At 54.9% G+C, this 22,683-nt stretch overlaps 1 protein-coding gene across 5 annotated transcripts in view; it reads right to left on the bottom strand.

Annotated features, from left to right (window-relative positions):
- Positions 1-448: 448 nt before the first annotated feature.
- Positions 449-22,683, bottom strand: part of DUSP8 (dual specificity phosphatase 8) — a 42,891-nt gene continuing 20,656 nt past the window's right edge. For 4 of the 5 annotated variants that reach the window (XM_061999670.1, XM_061999671.1, XM_061999672.1 and 1 more), the window contains 5 exons: positions 20,970-21,108; positions 4,585-4,751; positions 2,272-2,431; positions 1,955-2,078; positions 449-1,570 (listed from right to left, as the gene is read on the bottom strand). In XM_061999670.1, the coding sequence (XP_061855654.1) occupies positions 472-1,570; positions 1,955-2,078; positions 2,272-2,431; positions 4,585-4,751; positions 20,970-21,108 (1,689 nt within the window). In that variant the 3' untranslated portion in view covers positions 449-471. Of the gene's footprint in view, positions 1,571-1,954; positions 2,079-2,271; positions 2,432-4,584; positions 4,752-12,133; positions 12,606-20,969; positions 21,109-22,683 lie in introns of those variants that run through there. The other variant, XM_061999673.1, reaches the window with a different exon arrangement.

The raw sequence follows: 22,683 nt of genomic DNA, 5'->3' as shown, positions 1-22,683 counted from the left end.
ATAATATATATTTATATATGTATAGGGCTGCTCCAGTGCAGCATTTTTAGGATTCTTAGCCAGAGAAACATGGGGGAGCGTGCTCAGTGCACCAGGGTGCAGTGAAGGGACAGCCATGGTCTCCCCCACAGGCACTGTGTCCCATCCCTGCAACCAAAGTTGCGAGCCCTGCCCCTTCCTGCTCAAATTGTACACTCCAATTTTGAGCAAGGGGTCTCTGAGGGCTGGGATCAGCGATGGTGGAGGAAGGACTGGGGCAAGTGCAGGTGTGTCACTAAGCATACGCCCTTACGTTTCCCGACTCTGGAAAGACTCTGGAAAGCCTTTGTTTCAGTTTCAGTGCGTGCGCTCCCGAAAATGCACACGTGGGTATAAATATTCCCCCCCAAACCCCGCCACCCCTCTCCGTTCTCCCCCCAGCTTAAATATCCCCCCACCCCGCCCCTGCTCTCCAGGCCCCCCAGGTGGGTGTCAGGACACCTCAATGATCTCCATGCTGCCCGAGAAGCTGGACTGTTTGCTGATTTTCCCCAGCTCTTCCCGGGCCCTGCCCTCGGACATGGTCTCCTCAAATTCCATCTGACAGCTCCTCCGCTTGAATTGCTTCTCGGCGCCAGCCTCCTCATGCCAGCTGTGCCGCCCGTCCCGCGGCTCAGCTCGTGCCTTGTCCCTCAGTCTGATCTCGCAGCTGCCTGCCACGCCACCGCAGCCGAATGGTGCTGGGTACGGGCCAGGGCTGCCAAACAGGCTCCCGCCACTCCCACCGGCACTGCCGGAGTCCATGCCGAAGTACCAGCCGGCCTCGCTGGAGGGGGTGCTGGGAGACTCCAGGTGCACCCCACTCCAGGCAGCGGTGGCCGACGCGGCGGCAGTGGTGGCGGTGGCTGGCTGGCTGAGCCGCGGTGGCAGCCCGTCCTCAGCGCCGGGGCTCTTGCGTGCGGCACAAGCCCCGCCGACGTTGAGACTGAGCCCGTGGGCCGGCGAGCCTGCCGGGTGCCGGTGCTTGCGTCGCTGCCTCACCTTGGCCTCCAGCAGCACGTCGGGCCCGCTGGGCCAGTCGGGGCTGTCTGCTCCCGGGGAGAAGGGCCCGAGGCCGCTGGGGCCTGAGGGGCTGTCCAGCTTGCAGAGCTTGGGGGCATCCCCGGGACCGGGGGCGCTGGGAGGGTCCTGCCGCAGGCCAGGCGAGTAGGCAGACTTGATGTCCAGGGAGAAGGAGCGTTTCAGGCGGTTGGTGTCCTGGATGCGCTCAGACGAGAGGTGCAAGCCATTGAGCCCCTGCTGCAGGGCGGTGGGCGACAGCACCTTGGGGGTCCCGCCGTGCCGCTCAGGGTCGCTGTGGGGGGACGCCGAGCCCGCGCCTCTCGGCACCTCCTCGGCCTTCTCTGAGGTAGGTGGTGGGGGATTCCGGCTGCCCTCGGCCGCTTCCACCGGGTCTGGCTGGACATCCCCCTCGCCCCGGTCGCCCTTTGACTTCAAGGCCTTCAGGAGCTTCAGGCTCCTCTCGTACTCCAGGAGTTGGCCCAGGAAGTTGAAGTTGGGTGAGATGGATGGGCGACGGTCCTTAACGAACCTGCCAAGAGGCACAGACAGCCCCAGTTGGTGCTTGGTCCTACAGCAGGTCACCCCTACTCTCAACCTCTTTTGGGAGAAGAACCATCATCCAGGACCTTCTGACCAGACTCTCCAAAGAAAGGGCTCCTGGAGAACCATGAGGCCTTGGGATGCCTCAGGCGTAGAGCTGGGAGTGCTTCCCCACTCCATTTTACCACTCCCAACCATTCCTCGTTACGTGCATTTTATGAAGGGACATTTGATTTGGTTTCACTGGGACTCAGACAAGGCTAGACAGAGCTTCAAGGACCTCCCACTCTCTCATTTTGGATTCATCCTGCTTTCCTTCCCTGGAGTGAAGCATACTGGTGTAACTACTCCCTGTCCTCCAGAGAAAACTCACCTGTAAGCATCATCTGACGACATACCCATGGTCTTCATGATGTAGGCAATGGCAATGGTGGCTGACCGTGATATCCCGGCCAAGCAGTGCACAATCACCTGGCAGCTGGACACCTTGGCCTTGTCTGGAAGGAAACAGAAAAGCATTGATGTGGTCAGAGATGGTGGGCAAAATTACTGTAGCCTCCGTTCCCAGTCGTCAGCCCCTTTGTGTGAAAGGACAAAGGTTGCTGGGAGTAAGAACCACAGAGGACAGAAGAGTTCAGATTTTGAAGGCTGAGAACTGGAAGGTCTGCAACCATTGTAACAAAAGCTCACCAATGAATTCAATGGATTTGTCCAGCCACGGAAGCAGCTTCTCACAGTAGTTGTCATTGACAGGAATGCGCATGAAGTGACTATCACAGATGAAGTCTGGCTTGGGACAGGAGTTGCTGGCATTGAGGACATAGCTTATCCCGTTCTGCGTCATCAAGTCCTGGTGGAAAAGAAGCCATCAAATGATCACCTGAGTTCAGCCAGCATCAAATGCTAAAGATCTGTCTTGCCATGCACTCCCTGCCTTTTTCCATCCCAATGTTTTCTTCTGTGGGTCTTTCACTGCTGCCTCAGCCTAGCAGAGACCAGGTAAGAAGGTTGTGTCAATTTAGATGAAACACATTTGAGGTTCAGTAGATCTTTACTCTGGTCCCAGTAAAAGTAAACACCACCAAAAGCACCTTGGACAGAGTCCCGCAGGGGAAAACTGAAGAACTCCAGTATGAGAACAGGGAGAAGTAAGAAAGAATATCAAGAAAAACTCTGGCTGAAAAGCTTTGAAAGTTATCAGCTGAGAGAGAAAAGGAGGAGGCATCTCACCAGCAGAGTGAGGAGAGTCATTAGTAGCACCCTGTGTTAACCAGAGTAAACCTATGTCTTTACTATCACACTCCTCAGAAACACACCGGGAGTTCTCACACGTTTGTTAGTTGTTCACCGTGAACATGCACTCTTGTGTTGGAACCATCTCTTCCCTCTTTCTGTCACTGGAGTGAACCTGAACTTGTTTTTTGTGACTCTTCTGCTCTTGTCCCTCAATGGTCATCATCACTTTCTGACTCAGTTAAGTGCAGTGGCACAAGGGAGACCTTAGAGTACGATAAAAGTGAGATTTGACCCTTGGGCCATCCATCGGGGAACTGGCTTGCTGAGCGTGTCCTGCTGAATCCACACTGACTTCTACTCCTTCCCTCCCATGGCTACAGCCAGCTTCACCTATACGGGGTGCTGACACCAAATTTACAGCTCATTTGACTCCTGTCTCTTTACTCTTCCTATCAGATTAGGTATCACTTGTACAACTGGGGCCAGGCTGCTTATCATAAATGGGGCACATTTGTGCCAGCTGCTGGGTCTCAGTGCCCAGACTGCACTATTCCAGTGAAGACCTAGAATTAAATGGGAGGAAGAAACATGGCAATAAAAGAGTCTTTCCATGTGTCAGAGTGCATGGAGCTGCCATGTGGGATGTCTTCTTTGCAATGTGCTGGAGAAGTGTTGCCTGTGCACGGCCTCCACACTTGACCCCGCTCTGCTGCCTATGAATAGAGCATCTTCTGACCACACAGTGGGGATGGCAGAAAACACAGCATCAAAAGATGAACCAAACCCTTCAAGGAGGCAGGGAGGGAAGGAAACCATGAATTTCCCTGCCTGACATTGGCTCCTTAGGAGACCACACTGGGATTTGAGCCCTGGCTTTCCTGTGGCCGGCTCCTGCCCGCCCCGGCAGGCTCTGCAGGGCTCAGCCTCAGCTCTGTGGAGCCAGCCCAGCTCCCAGGCTTACATTCTTGGCATTTTTCTCCTTCATTTCCTTCTACTCCCTGTATGTAATTTCTCTCTCACTCCTTTCTGTCTGCAGCCCCCCTTCAGCACTGTGGTCCCTCTCCTCGCTCTCAGCTCTGGGTGAGGCTGCCGGCCCGGCTCCCTCTTGCCCGCAGTGGGCAGGCACCCAACGGCATTTTCACTGCAATTCCTCTTTCCTTCTTCTCAACGTGTTTTTTCCTTTAAACAAAATTCTTTCCCTGGCATGACATCACAGCATAGCCCTTCCGGCACCTTTAAAAGGGCAACCACCCTTCTTTTATCCTCTCTCCCCACAGCAAAACTCTGTTCATGTTTGGGTCTCCTGAACAAGAGCCCCTGGACAGAGCTGCCTGTTCCCACACTGCCACAGCCAAATCCCCCAGCTTGCCCCTACTCTCTCTTGCTCCCAAAGGGACAACAGAGTTGCTGAAATTAGTGCTATCCCGCAGCCTGGCTTTGATGGGTGCAAAGCTGGCTCCTGTCTCGCATCTCCCTCCAGCTGTGGTAACTCCCCATCCAAGCCCAGGTGTTTTCCCAGCTGTGCTCCTCTGTCCCCGAGTTTGCTATGAGCACTTGGGAAGAGTTTGATTACCTCAGAGCTCATCCCGTGACCAGCCTCCCCAGTTCTGATGGTCTCTGCCTGTACACTCTCTGCCTTCTGTCTCCTAGTAAGGTCGGATCCAACACATGTGGTCCTCCCACCGGGCAAGAGAGGAGTCCTTAATGCTCTCACCCCTCTGCGTGGCAGGAGTCCCAGGTGGGACAGGGCAGACGGCAGGGCCATACCTTGTTCAGGACATCTTTCTGGGAGCCCAGGTAGAGATGGGGCAGGATGCGCGTAGGTCCGACGTTGGCCACAGGCAAGCACGGCTGGGAGATGCTCATCGGCAGGATGGCAGCTGGCTTCCCCTCGCAGAGCCCCGGGAAGCAGGACGAGAAGGTGGCAAAGCCTCCTGCAGAGAAAATGGGGACATTGAGCTTGTAGCAGCAAGGCTGAGACAATTAGTACTTGGTAGTCCAAGACCCAGGCTGGAGATAACCCTACAAGGCCAAGAGCAGAGCCTTGAGGAGCAAAAAGCCACCAGACATCACTAACCAGTGCGGGCAAATTGTGATGACTGTGCCACACACATAGAGGAAGAAATAGAGCCCCAGCTCTGATTTTTCCTGACACAGCAGGGCAGTAACACACGTGAGACATCCCACACCTCCTCTGGTTCTCTGTAACTTTATTCAGACAAACGACAGGAAGACAAAGCCCTTTTCTTGGCTGCCTACTACTCTGAGCTCACCAAGGTTACTTTCAGATAGCAAAACTTGCCAAGGTGGGATACCAACACACAAGCCCACTGAGGTGCAAAGCTCCTTGGGTTGGGAGGTCAGCCCAAACTTTGCCACACTGGATACACTTGCATATTGCAGGTTCCAGGATATGCCCTCTCTGCTGAGCGCCACCGAGTCCATGATTTCACCACATCAGACCAGAGGGCACATTGGTACCTGCAGGCCATTGCCCCTTTTCACACTCTGACCTTATTGACTGTGACAGCAAGCAGTACCCAATGTACAGCACCAAGCTGCTTCGCATCTCAAAGCATCTCAAAGCCCGATATTGAGAGAAAATCCTCATCTGAGGCCATGGTGGGTTGCATCTGACAGCCAGAGCTACTGCCATGGTGTCTGTCATGGTCAAAATCACGGTCTAAATGTGAACAAGTGTGCCTGAAAGACAGTTCCCAGCACAAGCAGCAAGAGCAGCGACTTGAAGGAAGTTGTAGCAGGGTAGGAAGCGTTGCCCTACCAGCATGGTGGGCAGCTCAGGGAGCTGGAAAATCCCCAGTGCTGTCACATGTCCAGTGCAGTTGCTTACAGACACTGGTAATCCTGATTTGCTCTTGCTCACTGATCCCGTTCTCCACAGTACAGCCAGGTCAGGCTAGCAGTGGCCCAAACTCATATCCCTCCAGCTGAGGACATCCAGGTGGCAGCTTGGTGCCAGGACCTTGGCAGGGAGGACCTTGGGTTGTATCAGCCCAGTCAGCCTCCCTTGAGCTGTTCCCAGTCACACAAATGAGCAGATGCATCTTGCCATCACTCAGTGCCTCTGGGGCTTGACCACCTTTGACCATCAGAGGGACCAGGATGCCACCATGAGATCCTTCTGAAAGTTCAAGTCTCTGGACTCAGCGCTGCGGGAATCCCTGGCCCACCTCCACAGCTAAACAAGACTTTTTAATCAGCCCTTGGTAATGATCTTTCTATTCAGTCTCTCCCCTTTCGAGCAGGGCAGCCTCGGTACATTCTCAATTTACTTTCTCCAGCACCTCGCCAGCATTTCTGCTGATCCTCCTGGAGCACCTTCCTGGCTGCTGGTGTGGCACTCAGGCTCTGTTCAGGTGCTGCAGATAACCCACCCAACATGTTTTGGAGGTGAAGGTGATGGAGAAGCCAGAGCAGCACACAAAATTGTGCTGACCCCACCTAGGAACATTCAAGGTCCTCCACTCCTCTACATCTCAGCAAGCTCCCGGTGTCAGCTGCTCTAACAGGAAGGTGTCCTCCACTCAACCTCTTTCCTCCCTTCTCTTCTGTTTTCCTGGCTGGCAGCTAACAGCTCCCAGCTTCAAAACCCAGTGAAGCCAGGAGACGGAGAGTTAAAGCATCTTATCTCTTCCAGCACTTCCTTTCCTCTGGCTCCCTCTGAAATGACATCATCTCTCAACTGGGACATTAAATCAGAAAAAAAGCAGGAGGCCCAGCGCAGGTGCAGTGCAGCTCCAGTTACTGCTCATCCCTGTGCTGCATCCCTGCTGGCAAGGAGTGTAAATCACTGGCCAGAGCCCTGTGTGGACCCACCTCCCTGCTTCGCCCCACACCCAAGCACAATGGTGCCACTGGTACCTGGGGGATGCTCGAGCAGAGAACCTGCTGGAAGGATTTCCTTCAGCTGTGCCCAGGGAAGCCTGCAGCATACGGGGGCAAGTGGGGAGCAGATCTGACCCTGGGACTGTTGCAAAAAAACATGAGAATTTCTCTAAAGGGGCTCAGCCTATTTTTGGGGAGCAGGGTGCCTGCCAGCGCAGCCCCAGGAAGCGGTGCCTGCTCTGGTCCCCACGTCCCAGACTCTTCCACTCACTCAGACCCAGCAAGGCCCACCCGGGGTTGGGTACAGCTTCAGGAGTGCAGGGTGATCTCACAGCTAAAGGCAGATCGGGGCACATGGCCCTCTGCCCCTTGCCTGTCCTTGCCAGCACTCCCCCAGCAGCAGATGCTCTGCCAGCTCAGCCCAGGGAAGCCCAGGCAGGGGCCCAGTGGGCTGCAAAGCAGGTGAGATGGCTGCAGCAGCACCCTCGGCTGCGCTGCCTGACCAGGCATACTGCCAGCAAATGCAGAGTGCTGGTACTCAAACTGATGCCTGTAGCTCATCCTGCCTGTCCTCAGCAAAGCCTCAACGCTGTGTCTGGGAGCCTGGGCATGCTCCTATCCTGCCTATCCTCATTTTCCTCATGGTTGCAGCTGCTGAGGGCAGCCCAGAATTGGGGGAAACCCTAGAGATGGGGCCTCGTACCTGGCTCCAGCCTAATCTGGAAGCAATGCTCACCCCACCCCGTGCCGGCTGCTCTAGCATGCCTTTCATTTTTAGAAAGCAAAGCAGCTCTTCAAAACAATCCCAAAGGCAGTGAATGTCCCTGGCAGGGTTCCAGGACATACCTGGGCCTTCCCCCCTCCATACCCTGGGCCACAGATCTCAGCTTTTGCTGAGACAGAGTAGCAGAGCCCTACAGGGTGAGGAGCCAGGGCAGCGCTGGGTCTTTCTAGTCTTTCCTCTTTTATTGGCAGTGCTGATGCCAGGAGCCCTTTGGTACATGGGAATTAAGGTCAGGAAGGATTTGTATCTGATGTGGAGCAGGTTCTTGAGGATCCCTGGTTTCTTCTTGATGCTCCCCTCAAGCCTGACAAGGAAACGAACTGGTCCCTGTGCAGCAGGGCCCCACGCACTGCTGATGGCTCCAGTACTCCTGAAGGCCCTCAAAGCCATACCTTGAAAAGCCCAGTGTCCTTCTGCCTCCTGCAATTACCCAAGGCAGAAGTGGGACCTGGGTGAAGAGGAGGGATGTCTTGGCACAGAGAACCAGGCCAGAAGTGAGGACATCTTCACTGCTCCTGATGAAAATGGAGGAAGGAGGAGCCAAGAACCAGCATCAGGCAGGTCTCTGGGAGTGCTATGGGGTGGAAATTGCCCCTCAACTTTGAAAGTTCCTTCAGCAATGCCCCTAGAGACATGAAAATCCTTAGCAGTGCCCAGCTCAAGGTAGAGCTGAAGAGAAATGCAGCTTTTGGGAGGGAGGGACTGCCGCCATCCCGCTCCAGGGGAGAGAAACTGAGGCATGGGGTGTTGTAGAAACTTAGTGCCAGAAGAGTGCAAAGATCAAAACCGTGTTTCTTTCCCCCATCCCAGGCTTTGCTCATGGGGTGCTGAACACCTTTCCACCTGCTGTGCCTTGCAGACATCCCTCTGGGACAGCCCCCAGCCCTGCTCTGCACAGTCCTGTCAGTGAACAGATGAGGGCGAAAAATCCCCACAGCTTCCCACCCCCATCTTTAACAGGCCCTCCCCTCTGCACATTTTCCAGATGAACACCTATGAGAACCTTCTGACGAAACTGGATTTGTTCGGAAAACAGATAAGGCAAAGGGAAGGTGGCCTACCTGGAAATCCTTGCCAAGCCCATCCATCAGCCCAGGGAGAGATGCCAGCAGCATCCTAGAATAAGTCCCTATGGTACCAGCACTGCTGCAAGTGTTGGGGAGCCCTTTGACTTTTCCCCAGCGTGGAGAACCTTTGCCAGTCTCTCTTTGCAAAACACTGAGATGGCTACAACCAAAACGAACAAAAAGCCTTAGTGCTGGCACTGGGCTGATGGGCATGGAAGGAGATCAGAAGGTGGAAGGAGAGAGGTGCTGGACTGCTGAGCTGGGACCTGCCACACCTAGAGACCCCTCTGCTGCCTTGGCTGTCTCCTTTAAGTGGTCTCTGGGTACATTCAGCTCATGGCTGGGAAACTGACAACATCTCAGGTATCACTCATCACCTGCAAATTGCCCTGCTCCTCTCTCTGCCAAGGTAAGGCAGCAGTGATGGTACAGGGAGGGCGAGACAGAAAGTGACAAAGTCCTGTCTAGGGACATGGACATGGTGTGGCATTGTTTTCCTCCTGGTGGTAAGCCCCAGCTTTGGGGATTTACAATCTGTCGAGCTGCATGGGATGTTAGGGGACATACTGCTGGGGATAAGAGAGAGGTGTGGTGCAGCTCCCTGCTGCTCCCTGTCCCTTCCTGCACAGGGGCTGTCCTCCTAGGCTGGAGGCATAAAGTGGAGACAGGGAAACAATGGGGCTTGAACACTCTCTCACTTCTCGCTCTGCTGCCTGCAGACTGCCCATTCATCTCCGGCCCCATGGGCTCACCTCCTTCCGAATCCCTTGAACAACCCAACAGCTGTGGCCTCGATACCGGCCGCTGATTGCAGGAAGCTGCAAAAGGGCTGCCCAGGACACCTGCCTCACCCCAAAACTGCTCTTGGGGAGAGTCATGTGCCTTTGAACACCCCAGCCCTGCCTAAATGCCCCCTGAGACACACCAAGCAGCAGAGCCATGTCCTGTTTGCCAGCTTCCCACATACATGGTAGAGCACATCCAACCCAAAGCCTATGGCAGCGAAGGGAGCGGGCACAGTCAGAGCTGCAAACCCTCCCTGGGCCTGTAGTCCCTGCATCCCCCCCTCCTCACTCCCAGCTCTCACAGCAGGAGCTGGCAGGAGACCTCTGGGGAGCATTCAAGAGGTGGTTTATAGCCCACCCTCAGTGCTCCTACAATGAGTGTTAAAGAACAGCAGCCAGAGCTACTCAGAGACCAGTTCCCCATGCAGCTGCTGGAGATTTCTGCAGCAGCTCATAGCCCCACTGGTGGGCTTTGCGCCTGTGTTTGTGCAGGAGACTCTGCCCTCATAACAGTGCCAGGGGCTGAGCTCTGCCCAGCTCTCATTAAAATGCCTGTGGTGGCAGAGAGCTGCTGCCAGGGCGGCACGTGTCGAGAGGCAGCAGGGCATGCAGGCAAGCACACGCCAGCATGGCTCCCCCATGGCTGTGCCGGCTCAGTGGCCAGGATGGCTGCTGCCTGGATGCCCCCTCCCCATCACCCCAGCTGCCTGGGGACACGCTGCTCCGGGTGCCATGACACATCCATCCCAAAGTGTTACATCAGCTTGCTGAACTGAGGCATGGCAAGAGATTATGAGAAGCAGGAGGACTTGCAAAACCCCAGCCATCACCTGCCCTGTCTGGTCAGCAACCTGCATGCTCAACCGAGCATCTCAAGTTGTACCAGGAGAGACTCAGACTGGATATTAGGAAGAACTTCACTTTCACTGAGAGGGTTGTTAGACACTGGCCCAGGCTGCCCAGGGAGGTGGTGGAGTCCCCATTCCTTGAGATATTTAAAAGTTGTGTAGCTGAGGTACTGAGGAACATGGGTTAGTGGTGGGCTTTACAGTGTGAGGTTTGTGGTTGGACTTGATGATCTTAAAAGTCTTTTCCAACCAAACCATTCTATGATCTCTGCGGCAGGTAGAGCTGAAGGAAGGAAGGCAGAGGTGCTGGGCATGCCACACTCACGCCCCAGAGCCGCTGGGAAAATCCCTCTTTGCAGCACTTTGCCATCTCCCTGGCTCTGCACTGGGTGGGAGCTGCTGGTGCCGGCAGCTACGAGTGATGCAACACCGCTGACTGCCACCCTTCCTTACTCACAGCGCTCCGGGAAGCACCGCGGCTTTGTCAGCGCTTCCCACTGCCTGCTCGTTTGAGTCTTCCCCCTGCCTCCATCCTCGCCGTTCCACTCTCAGCACTGCAGCCCCCGTTGTTTATTTCACGAGCACTACCAGCAATGCTCAGGGCAGGCAGCCTACTTGCTTCTACGCTCTTCCCATCCTCCATGGTGAAAACCCAGTGATCTGCAGCCTGGACAACTTGTCCTCTCCTGGCTGATGCTCTTTTACTTCCACCCACCTCAGTGCACTGGAAAGAGATGTCTGGAGCTCTGCTAGTCTCCTGTCCTCTGCTGCCCAGCTTCTGTGCTCTCCCGCAGCCCAAGTTTTTCCCTTCCTTCACTCTGCACTAAATTTCATGACCTCACTGCTGCCTTTTTTTTTTTCCCAAGCAGGGGATGAGAAAGCCGATGAATCAGCCGTGTTATGGATTCATGTGAATTCCCCGTTTCCCCACCAGTCACCCCGAACAGCCTCTGCCCATCTGCTGCCTCATCACCCTCTGCCCCTCAACCCCTGCCAGCCCCCACTTCCCATCCTCGCAGGCTGGTCCCAGACCCCCCTCCTGTTGTTTCAAACGAGCGGAAAACGTCCCAAAAAAAATGGAAAAGCTGCAGAAAGGAAGCCCTCCACCCACACAACCACGGGCACGCTCCCCGAGCTGCTGGGCTTGATTTTCCTCCAGTGACTGTGCCTGCTTTGGACCAGCCTTACTTGTTCTAAGTAAAGAAAAATGTGCCATTTCCAGCAGTGACTTATTACTAATGACACCATCACTGGGTTATGTGCTTCATGCCACAAAAACCTGTCAAGCATTTTTAGCAGGCTCCCATTTTAAGTGGTGATAGAGGGGAAGTTTCTTGATCCAGCCCTTCGGTAATCTAGGTCATTCTAGACTCGTCATATTTTTAAGCTGCTCGAGCTAATATTCCCTTCCTCTCCTTGCCCTTCACCCTGGCACTGGGGAGTGGTGGTGGAAACACTGCAAGCCCCCTTTTCTGAAATAAATCTCTAGGAGAAGGGCAGGCAACAAGCACACTAGCTAAACGAAATGGCTCTGTCGGGCAGCTGCCTGGGTACTCTTCCAGTCCTCGATCCTACTTTTCCTCCCACACTCCTTGCTTGGGGACCCCTCTGCACCCAGGGGAGCCGAGATGCTGTTGGCAGAACCTGCCCCGTCTCCTGCAGCCTTCCTCCTTCCCTCCTCCCGTGCTACTTCATCAAGGTTGCCTGGATGAAGAAAGGGTTCCGGGGACCACGGAGCCGTTTCCCCTCCGGCCCCCGCACTAGCTCCCTCTCCGCGGTCTCCCGGCTCGCCTCCGCTCCTCCGCGCTCGCCTCTATCCTCTCCCCGCTCGCCAGCCCTCTGCGCTCTCTGCCCCGCCAGCCACCGCGCTCCGCTCCCCTCGGCGATCTCCATCCCCCCGGGCAAAGCAGGGCTGACGGCGGGGCAGTTCCCTTTTTCCCCTTCTCCGTCGCCATCAGCAGGAAAGGAGCCGGCCGGCTGACAAACCTCTCATGTCCCTGCTCTCCTTCATCCTCCGCACCCTTATTTTCAGCTTCATCTGCCCCTCGCGCATCTCTGTCCAGAATTGGTCCTCGGGGGGAGCGAGCGGTACATCCACGGGCATCTAGGCAGCCGCGGCTGCAGCAGCCGGGGGCACCTCTTGCCTCAGCAAAACAACAGCTGGCCGGCAAACAAAACGCGAAAAAACACCCCGAAACTCCTCTTCCCCGCTGCGACAGCGCACCGCCAGCCTCCCCTCGGCTACAGCCTTCGGGAGGAAAAAAATAAAAGCGTTCAAAAATTGACCAAGTGGTGTATGGATGGGGGTGCCCGCGTGAGCACACCCCCGCGCTTCTTCCCCACCAGCTCCCTTGGTGCGCGGCTGCTGCGAGCGTGCTCGGTCCGAGCGAGCTCGGCCCGGGAGCGCCCACCCTGGGAGCTCGGCTGAAAGGAGCTCGGCTGAAAGGAGCTCAGCTCGACTGAGCTGGCCGCGAGTGACGAGGCTCCGACGCGCCGGCCGCGCCGCTCCCCGGGATGCTCGCTGGCTGCGCGCTCCCGGGCGCGGGTCAGGCATGCGGGCGCATTCCTTACTCAGCACACAGACACGCGGGGGAACGCCGCGCTCTGCTCCCAGCTTTAAAGGCGCCACGGCGATTTTCTCGCGCGAGAGGAACGGCTGCACCACGCCGGATTTGGCCACGCAGAGTTAATTTGGGGACAGGGACTTGAGAGGGGGTAAGCTAATGCCCAGAACTCGTTTTAGCACCAGTCGCCTCGTTTTAGCATCGCTGGTGTGTGATCAAACCCCGCACTGCCGTGTGGCACTGCTCTACATCCCTGCCATGTCCCTGTCCGGTGACAGGCACCCTACGGCTGTGCCCTGTCCTGCCTCCTCCTCACAGCTGCTCCTGGCAGGACCAACCTGTATCCCCAGGAAGGACAGTGCTACAACCTCCTACTAGGAAACTGAGGCACGAAGGATTAAATAACTTCTTCAGGGGTTCGCTGCTGCAAGGCAGAGCTGGGGACCAGGCACCAGGTCCCTAACCACCAGCTCATCTTTCCCCTGGACATCTCCCAGAAGGGATGCTCGCCGTGAAGGGGTTTGGAACACTTGTATGTGCTCAGGCCCCAACAGCTGGTGAGGAAAGGGGCTGCTGCTGGGCTGCTCGCACCTGCGTGTGGCCATGGCTGATGGAGTTACCTGCCTGGCCTCAGGAGAGTGTGACTGTGGGCTGGGGGAAATGCACCCTCTGCCAAAGCCTTCCCATGCACAAGAGGGCACGCGTAGGAGTGGGCTTTCCCAATGCCACTGGGGTCTACCCAGCAGCAGCGGCTTTTGAAGCAGGCAGGGGGCTGATGTGTTGTCTTTCTTGCATTTGTCCTAGGGGAGAAAATTACTCTTCCCTCCCTGCCATCCTACCCACAGGACTCCTTAATACATCTCCACACAGCTCCTTACGAGTTTATTGGTCTAAGCCCAGGCCTTCAGAAAATCATTCAGGATTATAGTAAGCGGAGGAGCGGGGGAGGGGGGGGGCATGTATTGTGCCTTTGAAAATCTGAGGCTTTACAGGCTGAAAAACCCCAGGCTGAGCCATATGTGAGTGACTTCAGTGTTTTTCCTTTGAATGACATCACATGAGATGAGGTCATTGGCATTAACTAAGTGCTCTCCCCTCCCCCCCACCCGCTCGGAGCCAGCCTCCTAACGAGCCCTGTTGTTGTAACAAATATGGTTTGATTATTATCAGATGTGGGTCAGAGGTTGGATAAAATTCAAAGCATGCACCAACAATGCTGGAAGAGAGAGGAGCAGCCTTTCCCCAAGAACCACGCTTAGGAAGTGGCTCCCACAGCTGCTCCCTGTGGTCCCCCACATTTGCCACCTCCATCCCTAAAAAGGAGGACACACATGATGCTGGTGGCCAGTACCAATGGCTCTGGGCAATGGCGATGCCTCCATCCCCCACCACCGTGCCAGTGGTCCTCTACCCACACTGGTAGGCAATCTACCATGCCAGTAGTCCTCTACCCGCGCTGGTGAGGACCCACTCTATCAGCTGTGGTTGGGGCTCTGCTGGGGTGGAAACCATAGCTGGGCCAGGCATGGGCAGTGGCTGAGGGGGGTGCTGCAGGAAGCATGTGGTGAACTAGTGGGGTGCCATCATCAGCCTTCTCCGACTAAGCAGTGCACAAGCAGACATTTACCTTCCCTCCCTGCCCTTTGCTTGCCTGAGGTTTGCAAGAGCCTTTGGCACTAGTTGTTTTGGTACTGGCAGGTTCCCTCAGGTAGTGCTTGGACTGAGTTTTCAGTTCAGGGCTGCTGGAAGCCCCAGCTGGGGAGCTGGGCATGACACCACCAAGAAGCCCTCAATGCAGGAGCCTCACCAGTGTCCCATGTCCCTCTGACCCTCAGCAAAAGCCAAGAGAGAACAGGTAGTCAACAACCTCCTTCCCCCAGTCACATGGAGATGCCACCTCCTTCTCATCTTCTTCACTACTTTACAAGGGCGAGGGTAAGGAGGGAGCCAGCAAGTGGAGAGCTGAAAAGCAACATCCATAATGCAGAAACACATCTCACATATTAGCTGCTTCCCTTCATCCCCGTTACCCAGGAGATCCTCCTGGCCAGGCTGTAGCCTATCTTGCCTCCAGCTCCTGTTTGGGAGGTGCATTGCTAGGAGGGCAGTGCCCAGCCTCACCAGCCCCACTTCGCTCATTGCCAGAGCACCCATTGGAACAACATCTACTGTAACAGGGCAGAGAGACTCACGCAACCTGCCTGCAAGAGCGGGGAGCTGAACGAGGACTTGTTCAGCACCTACGAACCCATCTTGCCAGCACCTATAGCCTGGCAGGAGCCCAGCTGGGCAGTGGCTACCAGTTCCTCTCTCCACCCACTACCGACCTTTGGCAAGCATGTGGTGTGGGCCCAGGGAAAGGAGGAGGCGGATGAGGGGAGGCAGGTTTCTCAAAAGGAAGGAAACCATAACTGGGCAGCAGTTCCTGCCCATCAGGATCTCTTGCTAGGGGAGTTGCTTTCCTCGAGTTGGCTTTCCAGAAATGAGAGACTAAATTACTTAGTGGTTTTGTAAGTCTTGGCAATCAGAGGGCTGCTCTTCTCTAAGCCCCTTCTCCCCTGTCCCTCTCCACCTTTGGTCCTTTCACTCGCCTTTTCTGGGTCTGATGGTTAAAACCGTGGCTGGAGGGGGAGGGGAAGCTTCTATGGGTAATTATAGAATCAGGAAAACAAGTTGTCTGACGACAGCGTTGCTAAACAGAGAGGTTTAGAGCATAGGTCTGGAATACAATCAGCTCGCACATACACGACCTGGCTTAACCCCTCCCAGGGATGCAGCCGCTGGTCTCGCCAGGGCCGAAACCCTCCCAGGCATCTTCCGGCCATGGAAGAGGGTGGGAAGGGGCCACCTTACCTTGACACTGCACCTCAGGCTGCAGAGACTGAGCCACAGCTGAGCTGGAGGGCTGGAGTTGGATGCCAGTACCCACTGGATGGAGGCTGGAGGGCAAGAAAACACAGTCCTGCCCTGGCCAAAGTGGTCACACATTGCTTTGTTGCAGGAAAAAAACCAACTCCTCTAGTGCCACGGATCCAGCAATGGTTTGTGTGAGAGGGAGAGAGCTCTGAAGAGTTCTAAACATTTCTTCAGGACTATAAAAACAAACCTTGGTGTTACCTTGATTTTCAAAAGTCTCCTCTCTGACTAAGCTGGCACCCTACCTCCAGCCCTCAAGACAGTCAAAAGAAAAGCATCAGGGCAGACAATCCCCTGCGCCTCACCACCTACGGCCCGAGAAACTGTGGGCATAACCCACTCCACAGCACTTCTTACCTTTCCTGAGCATCACAGTTCACAGATGAACAAGAACCATGATTCCCATTCATTTGCAAAACTGATTCTTCAAAACTCCCAAATCTAGTAGAAGCAAGAAATCAAGCGTCCCACCTGAGGGCTCCTGCCCGTCTCATCTTGCTCTTGCACCCTCCTTATCCATACCTACTCTCCTGCCAACTGAGGATCCACTTATTTTGGTTTATCACAGTACGCTAAGAGATGGAGAGGTCAACACATGAGTGGGCAGAGGTGCTTCTGGGAGGTTCAGAGGCAGTAACTGGACTTCAGAAGAAAATAATGCCAGTAAGTCCACAAGTGCTCTTAGACCTCACAGTCTGAAGGTACCTATAGTCACCCTAATGCTTGACCTAGGTGTGCATCTTCAGGCCCAGGTACCAAGCAGAGGCTCTGCTGGAATCAGAGGCCAAAGTCCACCAGCTACTGTACCCTGCACGTGCTGTGTCTCCAGGAGACAGACACTCACTCCAACATCATCTGATGCTGCCCAGAGCAGGTGATGAAGAAGGTGACCATAAAATAACCAGCTGCAGTGGGGTCCTGCTTCCCTATTCCCTAGATTGTTCAGGGTATTTTCCTTCTTAGGTTTTAGATTTTTTTTTTTTCATTTGGTTTGTAAAGACACCTCAGTCCTGGTTCTGGTTCCTGATAAGCTTTTAGCTTCAGCATCAGCCACAACAATCTTTGCAGATTCATTGGTGTTTTTGCCACCTTTTGGATGCACATGCCATCCATCTCCAGCCACTGGACTCTTGACTATAAGCAAGCCCGCTCTGTTCTGCCCTGCCTGTGCTCTGCTTTGGCACTTGCCAAGCTCAGCTTTTTTCATTCATCTTCTCTTTTCCATTAAAACAGTCCCAGCCTGACATGCTTCTAGAGGAGCAGGCAGCAAGGGAGATGTGATGCTGGCATGTGGCTTCTCACCGACATGACACACAAAAGCATCACGGTATTTTCAGCCAAAGATGAGAAAAGTCATATTCAGCTGCCCTGGTGTTTAACCTCCTTTTAGGATTGTCCCTATCCAGCAACAGAAAAAAAAAAAAAAAGGAAATTAAGTACCTTTTCTCTTTTTTTGGTGAAATCATCCAAACCCGAGTTCTTGATTCTAAAATAATTCCAGCCAGTGCTGAACCGCTCCCACCTGCACAGCCCAGGCCAACTCCTGCTATGGAAACCCCCTTTCCTTTTTCACTACATTGTTTTGTCCTCTCTGAAGTCACCTGCTTTTAGTAGATACCCCTGAAACCCCCTAGATCTCAGCCCCCTCCAGATCACCACCACCACGCAACTACAAGCCTCCCTTGTCCGTGGCACTGCTGGGCCAGAGAGGCCCTGGGCCACGGCCAGTGCTGCCCAGGCCAGCCCACTTGCCCGGGAGGAGGAGGATGGCAAGTGGAGGGCTGGGAGGGATTTCTTGCTGATGATATTGTTACATTCTTTCCGAATCCTGGGAGTAAACAGACACTCCAAATTTAGAAAGAACGGGACTGGAAAATTTAAACATTCCTTGAAGAATTGGTACAAAAGAGGGGGGGCTGAAGATGATCTCACACACGCTCCAGAGCCAGATGAAAAGCTCATGACTCAAGTTCGGAAAGCAAGCGAGGGGCCTGTTTCAGGTCAGAGCACAATATGGCAACGATAAAGCTCCCCCAGCACACGGAGCTGCGATTGAGAACAGCCTCTGGTGTGAGAGGGGGTCCCAGGCCCAGTGGGATGGCCTGTGGGGACCACCACCGCAGGCCCTGTGGTCAGCTTGGGCTGGCCTCCGGCTAACGTGTGGCTCCAGGTGTAGGAGAGGAGTCCGAGGACCAGGAGTAGGGACAGGATGGGTGCCTGAGCATCTGCTGGATGAGCATCCCAAGCCCTCAGCTGTCGCTTTTAGGCACTGAGTGGGAGCAAAGGAAGATATGCTCACCCTCTGCTGCAGCTGGATAAGGGAAGAGGAGGTGGTGAATCTCAGGACCCAGCTCGGGACCCAGCAGCTCAGCACCATGCTGCAGCACTGGCCAGGCTCCAATACAAGAGCTGGCAGGCAGGAGCCATCAGGGAGCGATGGAGCCAGACCGCTGCTGCTGCTTCATAAACAGATAATGGCTGTTAATAAAAACCAAGTGGGAGCTTGCAAAGGGGAAGAAGAATTGGGAGGGGGGGCGGAATACAGCAAACCAAAAAAAAAAAGGGGGGGGGGGGAGGGGCAAAAAAGAGCATTAAAAAAGGCAAAAAGCAAGGTTTTGTGTTGAAGTAAACAATGGTTAAAGAACAGTCAGGCTCCTGCAGGAATAGCAGAGCTGGGCTGGGAGGGAGGGAGGGAGAGGGGGAATTACGTAATGCAGGAAAAATGTTGGCTCCATTCAGTTTTCCACCACTTCATGTGATGTCAGGAAAACCATATAAATCAACAGGCTCTCTGCTCCCACGGATGGAGGGCAGCAAGCAGCACTATTTATACTTACACAATAAAAAAAAAAAAGGAAAAAAGAAGAGAAGCCGATGATTTCCAAGACTGGGAATAATTGACTCAAATTCCTCCTTCCCAGCCCGCTGGAATTGCTGCTCCTGGGCTGTTAACCCTTGAGTGGTCCCTGCCACAGGTCCTGCCATCCCCAGCTCCCCTGTCCTCGCCCATCAGCCTCCATCAGCTGATTCAAGGGTCTGAAGGACAATGAGCAAGCAAGAATGGACAAGCATGGTGATTGCAAAAGATGGGGACACTGAGGCATGGAGGTGTCTCACATCTGCTGGGGCAGGGGAGCCCAGAGGGACTGTGTACTGATGCTTGGGGATCCTCAGGATGGGATTCCCTGGGGTGCCAGCATTAAGGGGTAGTCTGGGATTGTGCAGGACCTTGTGATTTCAGCAGCCCTTGCCAGCCTGACTCCTCACAAGCCACCTCCGAGGTGGCCCCAGGCACCTCTTCTGGGACACAGGATGGGTTGGGGCAGAACAAGGTACCTGAACCCAGCACGGCCACACCGAGGGGTCAGAATCAGGCCCAGTCTGACCATCCTTCCACAGACCTCCCACACGCTGTGGAGCCTGTGCCCTGTGCCCAGCCTCCTGCCACGCTCTCCACAGTCACAATTTCCCTGTAAAACACCACTGCCATGACCCAGTGCTCGACATTTCAGTTCCCTTGTTTCCACCCGCTGATGGCCCTAGTCCCACACCAGCCCGCAGCCCTGCAGCACTTTCAATTACAGCTTGGTTTCAGCTTGGCTTAACCCCAGTACAGCCACGTTCCTATTTGGGAGTCTAGGCTCCTGCAGCCCAGAAGGATGGAAGTGCCTAGGGGTGCAGGTTTGCTCACAGGGACTCGGTGGTGGCAATGCCGATGGCCAGGAAGGTAGCCAGCCGCCAGTGCTCACCCAGCATGGGACGTGCCATGCATGTGGCTGGGTTCAGGGATCCCCCAAGCCTCCCCTGACTTTCCCAGGAAGGAGAAGGCTCCAGAGCTTTCAGGACAACCTCAGCCAGCTCTGTCTTTGGTCCAAGAGGACTTGGGGGGGTGGGGGTTTGCAGCCAACGCACAGAGCTGCCCCTGGCCCAGCCCTGGGAAAGCTGCTGCAGGTTAGGGGATGCCAGGGTCATGCTACAACAGCTGCTTTCTGACCCATCCTAGTGACTAAGCAGGTTCTTTCCCAGATGGGACTGAATCTACCTTCTCCTGCACCACATGCCCAAGCTGTGCCCTTGTTTATGCTGCAGCGGCCTGGGGACAGGCACAACTGCTGGGGTAGGCTGGGGGCTGTTGTAGCAAGCTCATGGCAGCATCTTCCAGCACTGGCCTCAGCAGAACTCCTGCAGCCCAGGCCACATCAATTAGTTTTAACACTGTTTTGCATAGTCCTTGCTTGCTTTTGGAAGCCTCAAACACGGGGGATTATTCCCACTATTTCTCTGCTCTATTCTCCCCACCAGTTGCTCTCATTCATACCCATGCCTTGCATAGGCAAGGGTCGCTGGATGCCACTTGCTTGTGCCACTTTCCCCATCACAACTACCCCTTCCCAGAGCCTGTCACATTGCTGGGTTTGTGGGACCAGCTGCTCCCTCCATCTCTGCAATGATCCAGGGACAATGAGGTCAGTATCCTTCATCTCAGCTCCAAAGCATGAGGATGAGGATGGACTTAGGGAACAGGGATGATCCCCATCTCTGTGCTTTCAGCAGTATCTAGGAGCCTGGCTGAGCTCAGCAGGACCAAGGGGCTGTCTGGAGCAGCACCTGCCCAGCCCTCCACAGGCAGAAAGCTGGGAGGTGGGCAGCCAGCCAGTCAGAGGCCCGGCCATCCCAGCCATGGCGAATTACAGGCAGTTTTAACTCTCCCTTCAGTAGCTCACTGACTCTCTCTCCTCCTCTGCTGGGTCAGAGCACTTCATTCATCGGTTGCCTGCCTCCCGTTTTGCTCTGCAGAAGGGCTGTCATCAGGGCAGCACGTGCCTCCTCTTGCCTGCATGCTCACACCCAGAGAGCATCATCTTCATCAGACCCTGACTCACCCAGTGATGACCTGCCTCTGCTCTCCTTCCCCTTTCCAGCACAGCCACAGATTTTCCTTTCCTGCCTTCCCTTTAACAGCAGCAAGAGGGAGCAGAGCCCCTGAAACGGGTCCAGCCCTTGGCACCAGGGATGAAGCAGTGCAGGGATGGGGGAATGCAGGAGAGGTTTTGGGTGGCTGGATCCACCCCACCGTGACCCCTCCATACCCTCACTGTCATGCACCCTGGGTGGTGGACACAATAGCAGAGGACTGGATGGTGAAAGGAACAAATGCATGGGAAGGAACCAGCTATGCCAGTGTGGATCAAGCCTCTTGGGTCCTCATGAGGGACTGCCCTCTGTCACCACGGCCACTGCTGGCCAGGAAAGCAGGCAGAGATGGACATGTGTGGTCTCATCTCTGTAACTTCACACTAAGGGCACAAGGGCCAGGTGAGGTGGTAATCCAGGGCTCCTACCTGTGAGGATGGAGACACTGTGGAAACAGCTGTCCAGCTTGCCCAGGAGGATGGAGAGGAAGCTGTCGGCGGCCAAGCCGGTCACGTCCCGTGTGCTTTGGTCATAGACCACCACATCCTGGTGCTCCTCTGCCTCCACCTGCATGGGAAAAAATGGCGTCAGAAAAATGGACTGAGCACTGAGGACGCTGCTGCCCACACCACCATGGGAAGCAAAGCTGAATTTAGCCATCACACAAGCAGGACATCCCAGCTCAACACCATTCCCATAAGCTGGCTTTGCTCACCAAATGAAGATTCCAGCCAGGCTGGGACTCTGCTGCAATGGCTACAAGCCAATGTGTCAGTACAGATGCCTGTTGGAGCAGCCCCACCAACTGTGAGCACTTCGGAGTGTCTTACCAAAACAGGGTCACTCCTCCCCATCGCCCACCCTCAGGGACTGCCATTACTCAGCACTGCTGAGGCCATACCTCAGATACTATGTTCGGTTTTGGGGCCCTTACTAGAGGAAGGTCACTAAGGTGCTGGAGCATGTCCAGAGACGGGCAACTAAGCTGTGGAAGGGTCTGGAGCACAAGTCTGATGAGAAGCCACTGAGGGAGCTGGGGGTGTTTAGTCTGGAGAAGAGGAGGCTGAGAGGAGACCTTATCACTCTCTGCAACTACCTGAAAGGAGGCTCTAGTGAGGTGGAGATCAGTTTCTTCTCCTAAGTAATGAGTAATAGGACAAGAGGAAATAGCCCCAGGTTGCACCCAGGGAGGTTTAGATTGGAATTTAGGAATAACTGGAGGGTTGTTAAGACACTGGCATAGGCTGCCCAGGGAGGTGGTGGAGATATTTATACCCATGGAGATATTTAGAAGCCATGTAGCTGAAGTGCTGAGGGACATGGGTCAGCTTGGCAGTATCAGGTTAGTGGTTGGACTCGATGATTTTAAAGATCTTTTCCAACCAAAATTATTCTTATTCTATACTTAACTGCATCCCAAAAGTTATCACAACTTCTTCCACCACCTCCTCCCCATCCAACGTCTACCCTCAGATCCTTCTCTGCAGCCTTGGTGCCGTTGTGGGGATTTGAGGACAGTTTTGAAGGCAGGGACACTCCCAGCACAGCCCTTGTGCTGCAGCTGGAAACAGCAGAGCTAGAGCAGCAGCTCTTCAGAGCTCACCCTGGAGACACCATGCCCAGCACAGTAACACATCTGTAGACACTATCCCTTTGGAAGTTCAACCCAAACCTGCAGATCACCCCTGAGGGCTGAAGGAGAGAGAAAACCTCATCTTTAACTCTTCCTTTTGTAATGCATGGCAGGGCTTGCACGCTGCAGAGACACACTGAGAAGAGCTCCTGGGCTGCTCTCACATGCCACAAACAGAAGAGAATCATAGAATCATCTAAGTTGGAAAAGACCTTTAAGAACATCCTGTCCAATTGTTAAAGAAAGGCAATGAAAGAACAGGCTGGTTGAGATGGTGGGGAATGCTGTGGGCAGGATTTCCCCTGTGCCAGGGAGGGCTGAATTGCAGCGAGAGCACTCAAGGGGCAGCCATTCCTACCCCTACCTGGAGGTCTACACATTAAGCTAGACCCTCTGGCCAAGGCACGGCTCAGCGCATCTGCTGAGTGGCCACCTGCCTGGTGAGCGCCTGCCCCCAGCCCCAGTGGAAGGACATCCATCCATCTTGGCCTGGCAGGCAGTGGGCACGG

The sequence above is a fragment of the Colius striatus genome, chromosome 7, assembly GCF_028858725.1.
Source record: "Colius striatus isolate bColStr4 chromosome 7, bColStr4.1.hap1, whole genome shotgun sequence".
Lineage (NCBI taxonomy): Eukaryota > Metazoa > Chordata > Aves > Coliiformes > Coliidae > Colius > Colius striatus.
Note: the sequence above shows the minus strand (reverse complement) of the source record. Positions and strands in the feature narration are given on the sequence as shown.